The sequence below is a fragment of the Giraffa tippelskirchi genome, chromosome 10, assembly GCF_054371585.1.
Source record: "Giraffa tippelskirchi isolate mGirTip1 chromosome 10, T2T-mGirTip1v1.2.pri, whole genome shotgun sequence".
Lineage (NCBI taxonomy): Eukaryota > Metazoa > Chordata > Mammalia > Artiodactyla > Giraffidae > Giraffa > Giraffa tippelskirchi.
In genome coordinates this window covers 117,359,017-117,378,702 of record NC_137284.1, presented here as the reverse complement: position 1 = coordinate 117,378,702, position 19,686 = coordinate 117,359,017, and the positions used below count along the sequence as shown (strand labels likewise).

At 35.9% G+C, this 19,686-nt stretch overlaps 1 protein-coding gene across 24 annotated transcripts in view; it reads right to left on the bottom strand.

The window, feature by feature from the left end:
- The window catches only part of ADAM22 (ADAM metallopeptidase domain 22), a 266,992-nt gene that overhangs the window by 74,719 nt on the left and 172,587 nt on the right, over window positions 1-19,686 (bottom strand). For all 24 annotated transcript variants that reach the window (XR_014066643.1, XR_014066641.1, XR_014066644.1 and 21 more), the window contains 9 exons: window positions 19,346-19,409; window positions 17,255-17,324; window positions 12,083-12,153; window positions 10,457-10,531; window positions 8,440-8,511; window positions 7,444-7,610; window positions 5,922-6,006; window positions 4,838-4,928; window positions 3,324-3,375 (listed from right to left, as the gene is read on the bottom strand). Coding sequence is in view for 17 of the 24 variants with exons in the window: in XM_081533901.1 (XP_081390027.1) it covers window positions 3,324-3,375; window positions 4,838-4,928; window positions 5,922-6,006; window positions 7,444-7,610; window positions 8,440-8,511; window positions 10,457-10,531; window positions 12,083-12,153; window positions 17,255-17,324; window positions 19,346-19,409 (747 nt within the window). In the remaining 7 variants the exon portion in view is untranslated. The remainder of the gene's footprint in view (window positions 1-3,323; window positions 3,376-4,837; window positions 4,929-5,921; window positions 6,007-7,443; window positions 7,611-8,439; window positions 8,512-10,456; window positions 10,532-12,082; window positions 12,154-17,254; window positions 17,325-19,345; window positions 19,410-19,686) is intronic.

The window sequence follows — 19,686 nt, the reverse complement described above, 5'->3', positions numbered from 1 at the left end:
GCGGGTTGCCATTTCCTCCTCCAGGGGATCTTCCCAACCCAGGGATCAAACCCATGTCTCTTGTATCTTCTACATTGGCAGGCAGATTCTTTACCACTGTGCCATCTGGGAAGTCCAGTGGTAACTATGATTTGCTCTGCATTATCTGCATACCCATTCAAAGGAAACACACACCTACATACCTGTAATTTCCATCAAAGAGAGTTAGAAATAATTTATTTCACAACAAGTCACACCTACATACCTGTAATTTCCATCAAAGAGAGTTAGAAATAATTTATTTCACAACAAGTCTTTCCTAAATATTAAACCCGGGCTGAAACCCAAACTGCAGAGCATTCTGCAAAATAACTGACCTGTAATCTACAAATGTGTCAAAGTTGTGACAATCAAAAATAGACAGGAATTAGCCCAGACTGAAGAGACCAAAACCTGACTGGGATAAAAAAAAATCCTGATTCTGAAGTTTTTGCTAAAATGCCATTGTAGAAACACAGGGCCAATCCTGAATGAGGGCTAAGAATTAGGTGATTTTCTTGGTTGAATTGTGGTCCTATAGGAAGATGCCTTTGTTTATAGAAATGTACATTTTTTGTTGTTCCTGTTGTTGATGTTTATAGTCACCAAGTTGTGTCCAGTGTCCAACTCTTCCCAATCCCGTGGACTGCAGCACAACAGGCCTCTGTCCCTCACCATCTCTCTGAGTTTGCCCAAGTTTATGTCCACAGAAATGTACATTGAGTTTAGCATTTTGAAGTGATAGGCACCATGGTAGAACTTATGATTCAGAAACAAAAGGTTCTTTGTAACTATTCTTCCAATTCTTCAAAATACTATATATATATATATATCCCCAAATAATATATATTTTTATTATGCTGCTGCTAAGTCACTTCAGTCGTGTCCGACTCTGTGCGACCCCACAGACGGCAGCCCACCAGGCTCCGCCGTCCCTGGGATTCTCCAGGCAAGAATACTGGAGTGGGTTGCCATTTCCTTCTCCAGTGCATGAAAGGGAAAAGTGAAAGTGAAGTCACTCAGTCATGTCTGACTGTTAGCGACCCCATGGACTGTAGCCTACCAGGCTCCTCTGTCCATGGGGTTTTCCAGGCAAGAGTACTGGAGTGGGGTGCCATTGGGGGGTGTGTGTGTGTGCATATATTTATAAATATATATACTTTATTAATATATATTTTATAAATATATATAATTACTTTATTAATATACATTTTATAAATATATATAATTTTTATTATATATATTTATAAATATATATTAATAAAGTATATATATTTATAAATATATATATATACACACACACCCCAAAATAATCAAGGGTCAACAGAAAAAGAAACCTGGCAATAGAGCAAGTTGGTCCTATGTGTTAAGAATTTTCAGAATGTGAAATATCCTTAAATCTAGTAATTTTACTTTTAGAAACTTTTCTTGAGGAATTAATTTGCTATGTGTGCAGAGATGTCTGAATAAAGATATTTATGGTGGCACAATTTATAGCAGCAAATAACAAGAAAATAACTTAAATGGTCAACAGAAAACTGTTAACTACACTGTGATGTATTAATAAAATTAAAATACCATGCAGTTACTAATAATCATAGTGTTAAAGAATGAAGACCTAGAAAAATGCTGACTATATAATGTTAAGTAAAAAATGAATAAACAGCTATAACCAATATAATCCAAATTTTATAAAACAATAAAAATGTAAAGAGAAAAAAATACAAAACTACTGGATTTATTTTATTTTTCTGGCTCACAACGCTCTGTTAACATGGGCTTCCTTGGTAGCACAGCTGGTAAAGAATCCACCTGCAATGCAGGAAAACCTAGTTCAATTCCTGGGTTGAATAGATCCCCTGGAGAAGGGATAGGCTACCCACTCCAGTATTCTTGCCTGGAGAATTCCACAGAGAGAGGAGCCTGGTGGGCTACAGTCCATGGGGTCGCAAAGTGTAGGACAGGACTGAGCAACTAAGCACAGCACAGCACATTTTAATATTAACCATAGTTATCACCTGATGGCAAGAAAAGAGGTGGTACAAATTTTATTTTCTGTATTTTTCAAAACTTGTTTTACATTGAGCTTTTTATAAAAATGAAAACACAATTAAGATAAGAATAAATAGGTTTTTATAAAAATCTCTCCCCCTAGCCTGTTCATTTATATTCCCACTTCTTAGCATAAGGGTTAAATATTTAAGTGAATTAACTAATGGAATTTACAATTATTTACTGTAAATTCATTTATCAAGTGTTTCATGTCAAACCCTCCAAATAAAGCTGTACTGAATTTAAATTGTTCGAACAATTTCATTCCTTCCTTATTCTGAAATAATGCCATTTGTAGCAACATAGATGGAACTAGAGATTATCATAGCAAGTGAAGTAAATCAGAACAAGACAAATACCACATGATATCGCTTATATGTGGAATCTAAAATATGACCCAAATGAAATTATGTACAAAAGAGAAACAGACCCACAGACAGAGGTCACCAGGGGGAGAGGGGATGGAGAAGGGATGGACTGGGAGTTTGGGATTAGCAGATGTGAATGCATGCATGCTAATTCACTTCAGTTGAATCCAACACTTTGTGATCCTATTCTCTAGGTAATTCTCTAGATAAGAATTCTGGAGTGGGTTGCCATGCCCTCCTCCAGGGGATCTTCTTGACCCAGGGATTGAACTCACATCTCTTAAGGTCTCCTGCATTGTCAGGCAGGTTCTTTACCACTAGCACCACCTGGGAAGCCCTGGGATTAGCAGATGAAAACTATTATATAAGGAGTGCATAAACAGCAAGGTCCTACTGTATAACACAGCGAACTATACTCAATATCCTATGATAAACTATAACAGAAAAGACTATGAAAAACAATGTATATATATGTATAACTGAATCACTTTGGTGCACTGCAGAAATTAATGCAATATTGTACTATGCTTCAATAATCTTTAAAAAAGAAAGCAACTCTTTAAAAAAAATTATTATATTTACCTGAAGTTGGTGGAATCATTTATCCTGCATAGCCCTGACTCACCACATTTCAAAGTCCAATCCCCCTTCAAAAAATATCTTTGACTTACTAGCTTAATAGACAGCAATTGTTTTCATAAACAAAAGACTATTTTGTGAAAATATATTTCCTACACAGCCACTGAGAAAATCAACTGCCAATTTTGTCTTAAATCCCTATGGGTAGGGTTCCAGGCAGTAACTTATTGACTGCCATCCTCCTAAGCAGACAACAGCACAGTAAAGAAAGGAACAGTGAGTTATTTTTAAATAGAAGTGGCTCACCCAGTGTCTCCCATTATGCATCCAGACCACGTGTCCTCACATTTACACTCACCTAAGAGAAAATGAATACATGCACCTTGTTACAAAGTGAAAACACGTGCATTAGTTACTATTTTTAAAAGTATATGTTCACTTTATTCCTTATATACATTTACAAATCAGTAAAGGATCAGTCCTCCAATTTTCCTCACATTTGAAGTGTTTTACACAATGCATAACAACAAAAATCTACTTTGACTCTATTGAGATTATATCATTTCTACTAAAATAAAGTCTTTTGAAAAATGTTAACAAGTGGCCGTATTTTTAAAGCACTCAGTTAAAATGGCTTAACAATCAAATAGCAATGAAATAGTGACACATGACCACAGGATTCTGGTTTCATAGGTTTTTATGGAAATTTCTGTAATTTCTCATCCACTTTTAAAACCTCTGCACTCAAGGTTGCTGGTAGGAGGCAGTACAGTATATTGGTTAAGCAGAAGAGTCTCAGAATCAGATACACCTGGGTTCAAAATCTGGGTATACCACTTAATATGTGTGTAATCTTGGAGACATTACCCTTTTAAGATCCAGACACTTTATGGATCTTCATTATCAGCTGAAAATGAATATCTTGCAGGATCATCTTGAGGATTAAATGAGCATCTAGATGCAGATAATTCTGGCATTCAACTGTCTTTTATGGAGTGGGCACTTCATAAATGGTAATTTTTGATGTTGTTCTTTAGTTGCAAGTTGTGTCTGACTCTTTTGCGACCTCATGTACTGCAACCCACCAGGCTCCTCTGTCCATGGAATTTCCCAGGCAAGAATACTAGAGTGGGTTGCCATTTCCTTCTCCAGGGGATCTTTCATACCCAGGGATCAAACCCAAGTCTCCTGTATTGGCAGGCAGGTTTTTTAGCACTAAGCCACAAGGGAAGCCCATAAATGGTAACAGTTGTAATTAATATAAACAATCATATTTATGGTATTTGTTGCTAAAATAATAAATACAATTATAGTCAACTTATTCCAAATATATAGTGTTTGATCATTCCTGGTAAAGTAACTTTACCTACTGGGACTATATATTCATCATAGATGCTAAACCTAGCATATTTTACTAGGCCCATATTTTACTAAGCCCTTTATCAGATCTGATTCTGCAGGCAAATTCTACCTCTGTAGCAATACTAAGAGATGTTTTACATAAACGATAATAAAACATACACCTTAAACCTCTATGCCGAGACCATTCAAAATTACCAAACTGAACTTATGTCCTTTAAATTCATAGTTTAACATCACCTGGCTTTAATGTTTATTATACATGGAGGAAATTTCATGTGTGATGCAAAGATTAACATTTGTGTTACTTTTGGAAAAAAACATTTTGTGCCCAGGCTATCTTTATACTATCACTCAAAAGCTTTTGATTAAGCAACTGAGTTAAAGAATTTCATTCAGCAAAATATTTTACAGATAGTCTCTTTTAAATATAACTAAACCACACATGTACTTAAACTTACCACTTGCCAACTTTCTTTTGTCTGAGATAATACCAATATTATGGGCTAATGACTGGGCAAGTGTAACTGCCATTAAGTCTGTTTTTCCAAACTGAAAAACAAAAATAAAATACTTATAAGTGCAAATTATTTTTTATTTAAGATGAACCAGGGAACATGTCACAATATAACTGAAAAAAACTTCTAAGCATTTTATTTAGCAGAGGTTAATACATAATAGCTAGTGCTGAACTACTAAGCATTAAGGAAGAGGTAGTAAGAAATAATTCCATGTTTGACTAAGTCTTATAGAGAAGAAACCAGAGAATCATCAACTTCCAGATTTGGAAACTTAAATCTAATTTTTGAGTCCAAATTTCACCAGTGACATTTCTGAAAAGCTTTATACTTGTATACAATTAAGCCAGTCATCCAGTTAATAGAAAATAAAAATAATTTATTTTGAACTTGCTCATCTTTGTTTGTCCACTAGCACTTCTAAATTCCCCAAATTAAATAGAACTTTGCTTCAGAAAACAAACAATATGAGTTTAGAGGTGGTGGTGATGATGTTCAGTCAAAATAAACTTGAAAACACCTAGGCATATTTCTTTTCAATATGTAGCCTCTCAAAATTCGGGTATTTTTCTTTTAGATAACTTCCATCGGGTTTAGTGCTCAAGGGGCAGAAGTCACCCTTTGGAAAACCTAGTCTATTTTTTTCCTCCAAAACTTTGCCAAACATTGAGGAAGAAAATTTTCACCTAAGTAGTACTCCAATGTTTCAGGAATTTCTCAATTCTCTGGAAAATCAGTCAAAGTGATAAATAGGGTTTTATTTTCAAGAAAGGTAAAGATTTTCTCTATATAATCTGCATATTGCTAAGCCTGGAAATTATTCTGAGTAGAATATGAACAGAATTATCCAATATTATCTTCCATTATTTTCCTATTCTGTCCTTGGGTCATTTGCAGTAACCAGGTTGGCTGTTAATAAAATAACAATATCTGGAGTATATGGAATACTGAGAAATTGTCCCCTAAATATTAGGAAAACATCGCCAGCCATCATACCACTTTGTATTGTACAGATGTTCACACCTACTTCATTCACGCCTCCTCCTTTCAGCAACGAGCAAATCCCACCAATATAAGCTGCCCCGCTCCGGCTACTCTCAAATTGACTTCCCCTTTTAGAAAAGGAAATGAAAAAGGCTTACTGCTCACAGCTCAAATATCATAGCACCTCTCATCATTAATTCACCACGTTTATTTTCTCAATACACATACATTACTATACTATATATTCTGGAGGTAAGGGAAGAATATGAAAATTGTTCACACACATAACCAAAAGAAAAAGTTTCTGAGGAATGCTTTCCATTGCAATTAACAAATATCTTAAATAGAACTATACCTCTTGAAAAAGAATCTCTGACATGAGTTACATGTATGTGGTATTTCTGTCAAAAATGCATATAACTTGGATCTCACAATGAGAAAACATCAGGCATTCTCACAATGAGGAACATTCTATAAAATAACTTGTCTAAACTCTTCAAAAATGTTAACTTCAAATGAGACAAAGAAAGGCTGAGGAAATATTACAGATTAAAGGAAACCAAAGAGACATGATGATTAAATGTGATGTGTTACCCTGGATTGGATGTTAGATGTGGACAAGGGGAAGGAGTAGCACGCTATAAAATAGTATTGAAACAATCAGTGAAATCTGAATTCAGACAGTGGGTTAGATAAAAACCTTGTACTGAGGTTAACGTTCCTGGTTTTGAGAGTCTACTGTGGTTATATAAGAGAATGGCTTTATTCTTAGGGAATATACACAAGTATTTAGTAGTAAAGGCCCAATAAGTAAATGTCTCCAACTTACTCTCAAATGGTTCAGGGAAAACACACACACACACACACACTGATAGAGAGATGGATAGAGGGAAGGAAGAAAGAAGGATAAAAAGAAGAAAATTATAAAACAAATGAAGTAAACTAAGAGCAATTGATGAATCTGGGTAAAGGGCATATGGAATTTCCTTGTAGTGTAGTGTTCTTGCAACTTTTCTGTAAACTTGAAATTGTTTACAATTTAAAAAGCTACCTCAAAACCACACTTTTGCTTCCATTTATAACTTTCTTCAACAGCTCTGGCTTTAGATGATTTTATATTAAATATACATGTTACCCACTAGAACAAACCATAAGAGTAAGAAAAAGTAAAATATAAAATATACCCTAGAGATACTAAGCTCTCTCTTAGACCAAAACAAAGAGAAAATTAGCATTTAAAAGACAGCAATTTAAAGAATATAATTATTCTGTTGTTAAGAATATGAGAACTCATGAGAATTAATGGTACTTTCACTCAGTAAATGCTCTGATTAGAGCTCTTGAAAAATGAAATATACATGCAATAATAAAATAACTCAAAATTAAACCTTTTGAATATTCGTGACAATTTCAAACAATCTGTGCTTTAAAACTTCTTTCAAATATATCTGCTACATCAAATCCTAATTGCATTATGCAGTACAAACAGTACATCTCATCACAAGTAATAAGAGTATTCAACATGGAACAAAGAAAAGTAATAAATCATTATAAAAGTTACGTACGAAAAAAGGTGAACTGCATCACTTTTCTCTTTGATAAAATCCCTCCTGTATTTCATAAACTCACGTAGGGTGATCAGTGGATTTTCAGATATGGCGAACTTGTTGTCAGCTGCCCAGGTTTCCATGGCAACCAATACTATCCTTGTCTTAAGTTGGTCTTTATATATCTAGTATATTAACAAAATGAACACACCAGCTATACACATGGAAAAAATATCAAATGATTTATGAACAGGCCTACAAAGCTCCTTTTATGGAAAATCCTGTAGTTTTAGTGAAATGTGAGAAACTCCACTATTTTTAAGGGAGTTAATTGTTTTTCTAACTTACACGTTTCCCTTGAGTAATAAGAATCCAACTGTTTACCAAGTGACACCCAAAGAAAAGAGTACTAATTAGACATAAAATACCCCTTTTTGACAGATATTTGCACCCTTACTCAAGGTCCCCCTAGAGTCCATTTTCTGGCACCCTGTAAGATTCAAGCTTTCTTGAGTTTCCCTAGTAAAAAATGGAACATTCTCCGAGGAGATGATTTCTGTACACTCTGACAGGCCCTAATTAAACTCATGGGGAAGGTACTGGCATAGACTTGTCAGGGAAATTTGGAAAGTAGGTACAGTAGAATTACTTATTTGCATAATTCCCACAGCACCAGGCACTCTTTTGAAAACGCACAGCTGTTTTGTCATTGCTAGAAATACGCTGTGAATATCTTTGTTAGGGACTAGGACTCATCCTTTTCTTTCCCAGCGTGAAAAATACAGGAAAAAAAAAATTCAGCCATAAAGGTGTATCTCTGATCTCTTCCTTTTATCATCTTCCCAGTCAGAGATCAAAGTCAAATAAAGTTCATGACAAAGTTACCAAGGATTTACAGGACACTTTGGCTAAAGTGCAATTTAGGGCAGTGAAAATATAAGAATATTATCCAATTTGTTAGCAATTAGGAGATAAAATTCCTCTGTGGCAATTTTGGATTGGGTTCATACTTACTAAATCTGCCATGTTCACCACAGATTTCGCGTATGTATTGGTAAGCACCACTGAAAGCCGATGCTTTTTAAACTGAAAGCAAAAGAAAACAAGTGAAGGACTTCAAGGTCATCAACAAATGCTCATCTCAGCAGAGGAAACACGGTGTAACTAAAAGGCCTTTAAAGTTTTCTGCAAAAAAATTCAAGAGTTGACACCTATCTCTTTAGATGCTACAACGTCTGTGGCAAGGCTCCTAAAGTTTGAGGCCTCACAGATCTTTGAGATAAAATAAAAAATACCCATTGCATCCATTTCAAAAGTTTATTATTTTGTCACAAGATTATTATTCAAAATGAGAACATATATGAAAGTTATCAATGAATTGCAAGACATACAAATAAAAGTAGGGTGAAAGCCAGAAAAAGTGAATGTGAATAATGCTGAAAGTATGAAAAGTTCCACAAGATTTACTCAGTAAAGAGAAGAAAGCTCTAATGGTCACAAAGAGGTGACTTACGGCTTGATGTGAACAACATATATCTTTGGTTTGACCTCAAGGCTGTTTTAAAAATCAAGATATATCGTGTAAAATCTGGTTTCTGGCTTCATTTAAAATCAGTATCCACACATGGTAATAACTGGCAAGGGCTGAAAAGCAGTCACTCCTATTAGACAGACAGACCATGTGACTTCTCTTTTGCCATAGACCTGACCCTTCTCTATTGTTTTATATCTGGCTCACTTCAAACTCTCTGCCTATAGATGCTTACAGACATTTGAATTTATGATCCTAAAATGTCCAAAATATGTGTTTTTACAGCTTATCCTGTAAAAATCTCAGGAGAAATAACATTCACAAAATTAAATTGGTAGAAATACAAAACTCAGTTCTACCATAAACAAGGAAGAAGCACTCAATAATAATAATTATTATTGTTAATTAAAATCTCTATTAGCTTAATCATATTTAAATAAATAACACATTTTCTCCCAAATAATTCAAAGTAAATTAAAATGTATATGTACCTGAAATTAAGTAAAATTCAACAAAGTGCATCACTGAATATATTTAGTTTAAAACTCTGGTTACATGAAACAATTATAACTCACTGATGTGCACTGAATGTAACCAGGATGATTATAATATGCCCATGAATTGAGTATAAAACATGCCCATAAATTGGGCATTAAAAAAAAAACTGACTCAATAAAAAGTTTGGCTAGGTTTTTATCCTAAAAATCTTCACAGATTGGCTATATAAGCTTTTCTATTTTTATTTTATATTGGAGAATATTTTGATTAACAATGTTGTGTTAGTTTCAGGTATACAACAAAGTGATTCAGTTATACATATACATGTATTTATTATTTTTCAAATTCTTTTCTCATTTAGGTTATTATAAAATATTGAGTTCCCTGTGCTATACAGTAGGTCCTTGTTGGGTATATATTTTAAATACAGCAGTGTGCACAGGTCAATCCCAAACTTTCAATCTATCCCTCTTTCCATCTTTATCCTCTGATAACCATGAATTTTTTCTCTAAGTCTGTGAGTCTGTTTCTGTTTTGTAAATAAGTCTATAAGCCTTTCCAAATAGTTTACTGCATAGCAAAAGAAAAACAGAAAAAAATGCTTTTATTTTATTAGGATAAAGCTAAACATTGCAAATTAAAGTGTCACATTATTGCTGCTTCACTTTTTCAATTATAAAATGGAAGTTTCCCTTTTTTTTTAACCTTGCCATTTTAGTAAGAGAAGATATTAGCCCCTATATTAACTAAGCAAATCCAAGGAGTTAACATTATGAATAGCAGAAATATTTTTGGAACTTCATAAAATACTGTGAGTTGCTTTACCTAAGAGTGTTTTCCTGTTTTCAGGTTGCTGCTGGGTAACAGAAGTGTTCGATTATATAAATACCTTCTCCAGGTTACAACTTTATAGGCTTCTTTCGTCTAAACATATTTCTGCACCCACCAGGTTTATGCTAGGCATGGGCAAGTTCAAACAACACAAAATTCAGCAAACCCTACCATGAGATGATCGTTCACAATCATCAGTTCAATATATTTGGTTTCCTCCTCTACATTATGAGGATATCGACGAAGCTGCAATATAATAAAGGAAACAGCACATAAATAAGCCCTGGTAACTTGGCTGTGGGAAACTTATGTTACACATCAGGTCCTCAGATATGATCCATCTTCGAACTGAAAGTCTGTACCCTCTTACCAATCTCTCCCTTTCCCCCACTGCCTAGCCCCTGTTTCTACTCTGTTTCTGTGTTTTTATTTGTTTGTTTGTTTTGTGTTTAGATTCCCCATGTAAGTGTTTCCATGCCATATTTGTCTATCTCTGCCTGGCTTATTTCACTCAGCTTAATGCCCTCCAGGTCCATCCATGTTGTTGCAAATGGCAAGATTTCCTTCTTTATTAAGGACAAGTAATATTCAACTGTGTGTCTCAGGGACAAGACTTCTAGGTCAGAATCCCAGCTCCACTGCTAGGTAACCCAGTGCAACCACGGGCTAGTTTCTTAAGCATCCTATGTTTCAGTGTCTTTAAAATAGCAATAATGATAATGCCTTCCTTAAAAAATTGTTATGAGATTAAATACGTTAATACAATTGCCCATGGTGAGTACTCAAAATATTTAGCAACTATTATTCATGTTAGAAATCTGTCTGTAAACACATTTTATTTCATACTTATTAAACATATATTAGAAAGAAAATACCTGGTCCCTTCAGCTGCTTTGTCTTACTAGACACCTATTGCTCTCATCCTGTTTTTATGTCATACACACACCTACAACAACTACCACCACAACTGTGATGATATCTTAATTCTGATGACCAGAGTTTTTATTTTGTATAAACCATTTACCAGATCCATGATTCTGGGCAAGTCATTTGCACATTTCAGAGACATCTATTTTTTTTTCCTGTGAAAGGATAATAATAGTACCCACTTCATGTGGCTTAAAGCATTGTACAGTAAACAATAAACTGCTAGTATTATTATTACTAAGTTCAGTATGCATTGAACATTCATAAAGCAGACATTCTGATTTTATATCCTAGACTCAAGAGTGGTTCAAGTGTGACAACAGCATTTTGCAGCTTTAAAACTTGATGGAGTCATTCTTAAGGGGGTATTCTTAAGGGGATAAACATAAGGACTTGGACCATCCAAGCAGACTTCATGGTGTGGTTGGTATATACTCAGGCAAGGAAAGAGGCCTATGGTAGAAACAAACTGAGATGTCACAGCAGGGGCCCCATAATCCATCTGTATGATGAATGTCCATATTATCGCCACTATCTTGAGTGTTTTTTGAGTCTCTGAAATAATATGGCCCTAACTCCACTGCTCCTGTGAATGTGTCACCCTTGCTGTTTACCACACTGTGGCAAATGCCTGAACTAAGTCTTACCTCTTCCAGACTTAATGTAGATTAAATTGACTGCTGCTGCTAAGTCGTGCCAGTCATGTCTGACTCTGTGCGAGCCCATAGATGGCAGCCCACCGGGCTCCCCCGTCCCTGGGATTCTCCAGGCAAGAACACTGGAGTGGGTTGCCATTTCCTTCTCCATTAAACTTACTGGCAGTTGCCAAATGTTTTTAAAATATTGTGACATATACCTGTGAATACATACCTGACGTTTACTCCTTTTTGGTCTCGACTTCAAAATAAATTTTGGTGGAGTGATATTTTCTTGTTGGAATTCTAAAAGGAAACAAAAATAAATTTAACTTAGTGCATGTGCCAGGTTTCTTTCATGAAGGGCAATCAAACTTCTACTAGCCCTAATTAGTATAAATTATATAACTTTACTTTAATCAATAATGATTATTATAATTATAATCTAGAAATTATATAATTATAATAATTATTATTAATTTTATAATATAAATATTACTTTTAATGAAAATATAGAACATTAATCTAGGCAATTGCATTTTTATTAATATAAATAAACATACCACAAAGGAATACAATTCAAAAAAATCTCAAGCATTATTCCAGTTCTAATTTATCTCAAAATTTTTCTCATATTTCTCTTATAATTACCATCATATTTTAATGGGAAATCATCTAAATAGCCACTTGACCTTCCCTTCTACCACTAATCTTCACTAAAGAATGCCACACCAAAGGTTGGTGAAGATGTGGAACAATTAGAACTCTCATATAATGCTGAGAGTATACAACGGTATAACCACTTCAGGAAAAGGTTCAGAGATTTTTCATTTAACAGTAGTTCTTAAATTGTGTTCCTTGGACTAGTGGCATTAGCATTACCTGAGAACTTGGAAAAGTAAATTCTCATAACCCACCCAAGACATACTTAATCAAAAGCTCTAGAAATTTGTGCAGCCACTATGAAAAGCATTATGAATATTTCTCAAAATATTTAAATAGAAATACCATATGATTTTAACAATCCTACTTCTAGGCAAATAGCCAAAGAATTTAAATCAGGATCTCAAAGAAGTGTCTGCACTCCCATGTTCATTGCAACATTATTGACAGCAGCCAAGATAAGAAGTAACCTAAATGTCCATCAGTGGATGAATGGATAAAGAATATATGGTATATACACACAATGGAATATTAATCAGTCTTATAAAAGAAAATCCTGCCATTTACAGCAACATAGGTGAACCTAGGAGGGCATTCTGTTAAGTGAAATAAGCCAGACAAAGAAGGACAAATGCTACATAATACCATTTACATGAGGAATCTAAAATAGTCTAACTCAGAGAAACAGTGATCAGAATGGTGGCTGTCAGGGGCTAGGAGGTGGGAATATGAGGAGTTACAAGTCAAAGTGGACAAAGATTTAGTTATACAAGATGAATAAGTCTTGGAGAGCTACTGTACAGTTTAGTGCCTACAGTTAACAATACTGTATTGTATACCTAAAAATTTGCTAAGAGGTTAGATTTTATGTTAACAGTTTTTATCATCATCACCATAAATAAAGAGTATAGGAGGAAACTTTTGGGATGGATGAATATGTTTGTGGCATAGGTTGTGGTGATTTCATGGATGTGTGCTGCTGCTGCTGCTAAGTCGCTTCAGTCGTGTCCGACTCTGTGCGACCCCATAGACGGCAGCCCACCAGGCTCCCCAGTCCCTGGGATTCTCCAGGCAAGAACACTGGAGTGGGTTGCCATTTCCTTCTCCAATGCATGAAAGAGACAAGTGAAAGGGAAGTCGCTCAGTTGTGTCCGACTCCCAGTGACCCCATGGACTGCAGCCTACAGATTCCTCCATCCATAGGATTCTCCAGGATGTATATTTACCTCCAAACTCATCAAGTTCTATACATTAAATATATACAGCCTTTTGTATTTCAATTATACCTCAATAAAGTGGCTGAAAAAAAAAAATAGCCTGAAGATGAGGCCATTAATCTGTGTTTACCAAGCCCTCCAGGTGATTCTGGTACATGCTGAAGCTTGAGAACAATATTATACAGTTAAAGATATATAGCCTTGTGACGCAGTTATTAAACTCCCAGGTATTTGATAGAGAAATGTAAATGTGTCCCCCAAAAAGATTTTTACAAGAATATTCATAGTTTTTATATTCATAATAGCCCCAAACTAGAAGCAATCCAAATGCCCATCAACAGAAGAGATGAAAAATTGTGCTATATGCATACATAAGAACATACTCAATAATTAAAGAACTATTGCTGCCTTTGACAACATAGAGTTCAGTTCAGTCGCTCAGTCATGTCCGACTCTGCAACCCCATGAATTGCAGCATGCCAGGCCTCCCTGTTCATCACCAACTCCCAGAGTTTACCCAAACCCATGTCCATCGAGTCGGTAATGTCATCCAACCATCTCAGCCTCTGTCATCCCCTTCTCCTCCTGCCTCCAAACCTTCCCAGCATTAGGGTCTTTTCCAATGAGTCAACCCTTCACATGAGGTGGCCAAAGTATTGGAGTTTCAGCTTCAATATCAGTCCTTTCCAATGAACACTCAGGACTGATCTCCTTTAGGATGGACTGGTTGGATCTTCTTGCAGTCCAAGGGACTCTCAAGAGTCTTCTCCAACACCACAGTTCAAAAGCATCAATTCTGCGGCGCTCAGCTTTCTTCACCGTCCAACTCTCACATCCATACATGACCACTGGAAAAACCATAGCCTTGACTAGATGGATCTTTGTTGGCAGAGTAATGTCTCTGCTTTTAAATATGCTATCTAGGTTGGTCATAATCTTCCTTCCAAGGAGTAAGCGTCTTTTAATTTCATGGCTGCAATCACCATCAGCAGTGATTTTGCAGCCCAAAAAAATAAAGTCTGACACTGTTTCCACTGTTTCCCCACCTACTCAGGCATGTGCTAACAAGGAAAAGAAGCTGAATATGATGAATGAATCCATTTGTATGAGCAGGTGAAACTAATCTACAGTGAAAAAAGTCAGAAAAGGGACTGCAGAAGTGGGAGACACTGACAGAAAAGGGACACAAAGGAAATTACTGGGGTAATGGAAATAGTCTATTTTTCATCACAGGAGTACAAGAGTGTCAGAACTCAGCAAATAGTACACAAAATTGGTGTATTTCATCATAGTAATTTTCTATTGCAGTATAACTGACATACAATATCATACTATTTTTAGGTGTACAAAATAGTGATTTGATACTTATATACATTTAAAAATGGTTACACTGTAAACCCAGTTATCATCTGCATCTGTACAAAGTTATCACAATATTATTGACTATGTTCCCATGACTTCTTTACTTTATAACTGGAAGTTTGTATCTCTAAACCTCCTTTTCCTCTTTTGGCTGGCCCCCATCTGCTCTGGCCACAACCCCCTTGTTCTCTATATTTATGAGTCTATTTCTGTTTTGTTTGCTTTTGTTGATTGGTTGGTTGGTTTTTCATCATAGTAATTTTTAAACAGTGAGCGCTAAGTGATCATATTTAAACAAAAATCTTTTCTTCAAATGTGTTCTTAGGAAAACTAGTCTTGAGAGATATGTCATGTAAAATAAAACATTCCATAATCAACCAAGATTGGGGAACACTTGATCATATTCTATCTCTGGGAAATACATAATGCATAGCAAAAAAGATATAACATAACCCACAACCCAGTGACACTTTATTAAACCTAAAATTTAAAAAAAAAAGCTTCGTTTTGAGCTTATATAACAAAAAATTGCAACTTTTGACATTTGTCTATTTTTTGTTTCCTTCCAATTTGTCATAGTAAGTCTAAAGAGCTTGAGGCAAATAATACTCTTAAAATGAATACTCTCAACTTCTGATACTAAAAGGTAACCAGGAACAAAATGAGGTTTTTCAAAGAATAAGGTCAAAACTCATTTTTCATAGCAGAAAAACTGAGTAACCTCCAAAGTTTCTTTTGTCAAGAAAATCTGAATGAAGTTTTTTTAAAAAAATTTTAAGATTATATCATAGCAAGCCTATAATAAAGTCCTTAGTGGGGAACTTTTATTTATTAATTTAAACATTAATTAATGTTTATTGCTTCCAGTAATGCCTATTGGATTGCAACTTTGTTCTCAAGCAGCTAATCATGATTTATTTTCTTACCATAATAGGGATTGTAAAAAGTTTCATAACGAAAGAACAGTATAAAGTGTCTATGTGAAGTGAAAGTATCTATTGTTCATTTGCAGATTTTTCCAAATAGCAAATTCTATAAACTAGGAACTTCTATCCCTTTGGCAGCAGGAGAGAAGGGGTGAGTTCTGTTTCTCTTTTGGGTAACTGCAGAAGGTCAAGGAGCTACAAATGTATTTCAGAGGAAGGAACATTTGAAAACAATTACTTCATCTTCTAATGAGGAGACAATGCAGCCTTTAAGTCATGTTCCTAAGCAGGAGTTTAGACTTTGCTTTAGTCTAGTAAGTTTTCCATTTGCCCTGGTGCCTGTCTCCCAAGGCACATTCTCGTAGTGCCATAATCCAAACACCCACTCAGCCTCTTAACTAGCTGTGGAACCCTAGAAAAGACAAACTAGCTGAGCTTCTGTTTGTTCATCTATAAAACGGGAATAATAATATTGACCTCACAGAGTTGTTGCGAAGACTGAAAAATGTTTAAAAATTAGACTATACTATGGCCATAATCAGGGCTGGCTAAGTAGGGGAGGAAGCATCTCCACATCAGCTATACCCTATCTTTAGAAGGAGAACACGAAAATGAGTCCAGTGTGGACAGAGACAAATGCACTCTGCATAATCACTGCTCCTCTAACAAGGCCAAAGCATGAATACCCTGCCCTTCTCACCAAAAGACATGGATGCAACTCTCAAATCAAACCTATAAATAGATGGACCCATAAACACACATTGGAAGGAAAGATCAATTTCACAAATAGCACATCATCATAATAATAAGTATTAATCTACAATAGTTCTTTATTAAAATGGTGGGGCAAAAAGAAATGAGGAAACAATAAATGGGAAAATATTTACAAATTCATCTCTATGTATACAAACTGAGTACTTCACCAAGAGTGAATTTTGTATATTCTACCTATGCAGACCAATTTTTGCTTTAACAAAGTAAAGGAATACTTTACTTTGAGTCTTATAACTTTAATAAGCTCTTCTTTGTTGAGTTCAAGCAATATCTTTCCAAACTCACCCACTATAAACATGAGGTCAGTTTGCATTTTTTTCTCTCTCTTGATGTCACTTGACTTTCTAAAACTGTTATGAGCAGTCAGTCGTAGGCTGATGATATTCCACATATAATTAGTTCTAAAGCATTAAAATGAATTATTAAAGCTGTCTTTTTAAAAAAATCACTACGTGAAAATCATACCAGATGGAAGATCATCCAAGGGAAATTCAAACAGTCTGGATTTGTAAACCGAATGAAAATGGAAATCCTCCTGAAATAACACAAATGAGAGATGAGGCACATACAACCAGAAATCTCCAGGCTCAGGCGATCATAGCTGGGGGAGGTGAAACCTTAAAAGAATCATTGCTTGACTACACATTCTCTCAAGTTTGGGAAGGCAATGAGCCCTTGCACATCCCTCCTACTCACTCCTGTATTATCCCAGCACCACAGTGATAGCCCATTAGAAGTAAAATGCCTTCATGGATGGAGAAGCCAAAGCCTGTGGTAATGGAAAAGAAATGAATGCACCTATTCCCCCAAGGAGAAATAAGACATCTGGGGAAAGGGGTTAATGTTTTCTATGACTGGTTCCTTTCCATGAAGCCCTGCCTCCTGTTAGAGCCTGACAGCTTTGCTATGCAGACTGCAGAGCTAACAGTCTTCCTGTTGGGAAGCAGGGTGACTGGCACAATCAGAATGCCCACAGCAGACCCTGCCTCAAAATTCAAGTGTCATACAAACATCTGTAAAAATCCAACAGATAAAAAAACCATGTTTCATCTAAGAAAAATTAATGAACATTCAAATAATTTCATCTGGCTTCCTTCAACTACTAAAAAAGGAAGGTCATAAATAGTCAAGTTTCATGATACCACTTTTTTAAAAATCACACTGTCAAGCAAAGGGACAGGACAGCTTTCAGTGGGTACTTGGAAAGTAACACAAAACAGCCAGTTTCCCATACAAGACTGTTTATGAGTGGCAGAACAATGAGCATTTCTTGAAATTATTTGCATCTCTAAGTGCTTGATTGGTGTTCCATGATACACACAAGAATATTTGTGTGTACAGAGCTAGGATGGAATGCATCCTGTTTCTCTGTAGTCAGTAATAGCAACCATTTTCTAATTTGTGAGAAAGTGAATGTTTAAACTAAACTGAGGAAGAGAACTGAGAAAACCCGGATTTCTCTAAACTTCATCAGCATGGGGCCTTAAAGAAAATAGGCAATAGAGAAAAATCTGGAATCTAGAAAAGAAAAAGGGTGGGAAATCACATTATCTGTGGATTTGATCTGTCATGAACTGAATGTCTATGTCCCTTCCAAACACATGTTTAAGTCCTAAATTCCTAATCTGATTGTATTTGGAGATAGGGTTAGAGGGATGCGATAAAGGTTAACAGAGGTCACAAGAGTGAGGTCCTAGTCTGATAAGGCTGGTGCCCTGATGAGAAAAGGAAGAGACACCAGACCTCACAGGACCCCATCTGCACTCCAAGGAGAAAGTCCACAATGGACACTGACCCCACTGGCACACTGAAATTGGACTTTCAGTCCCCAGACTGTGAGAAAATATCTTGTTTAAGCCACCTAGACTGACAGACCACAGCACATCATGGTGGAGATAGTAATGAAGGCTCCAGAACACCTCAGAAGAAAAGTATTTCCAGCAGAGGGGAAAAGTAAGAGGTGGATTTTTTTTTAAAAGATCACTGTGGTTTTGTCTTGTTGCTGTCCAACTCTTTGCGAGCCCATGGACTGCAGCATACCAGGCTTCCCTGTCCTTCACTGTCTTCAGTATTCATAATTTAAACACCAGGAGATAGTGAAGGACAGGGAAGCCTGGTGTGCTTCAGTTCATGGGGCCCCAAAGAGTCAGACCCGACTTGGCAACTGAACAGCAACAAGGCAAAACCACAGTGATCTTTAAAAGAAAAATCTACCTCTCACTTTTCCCCCCTGCTGGAAATACTTTTCTTCCGAGGTGTTCTGGAGCCTTCATTACTATCTCCACCGTGATGTGCTGTGGTCTGTCTTAGTTTGGATGGCTTAAACAAGATAAATTTATGTTTTTCCTTATTCACTATTTAATTTTAAATATATGTGTATATATTATACGCATTTTATATATATATATATATTATATGTCTATGTTTATACATATATTCTTGACTCTGAAATATGAAAAGAAAGCAAAATAGAGAGAAAAAAGAGAAGAAAAAGAGGGGGAAAGAAATCCCCCAGCAGTGTTTACATTTGCCATGGCAAACAGAAGCAGCACTTACTTGGGAGGCGTCATTTCCTTCCGGCTCAATGAGATAGGTGTGGTTCCCATCACAGAACATCCCGCTGCCAAGCACAAGAAAACAGTTAGGCCTGGCAATTGACTCTTAACTCAAAACCAGATCATTGTAAAATCAGCAGCAGCCAGAGGACCAGTTTATTTCTCAAACCCTACTTTTCAGTCCTACCTATCACATGGAGTGCCTACCACATACCACATACATACACACCACACATAACACACACACCCCCACATCATACACACACACCACCACACACCACACACACACATAAGATACACACACCACCCACCCGTATATATACACCCCCACATCATACACAC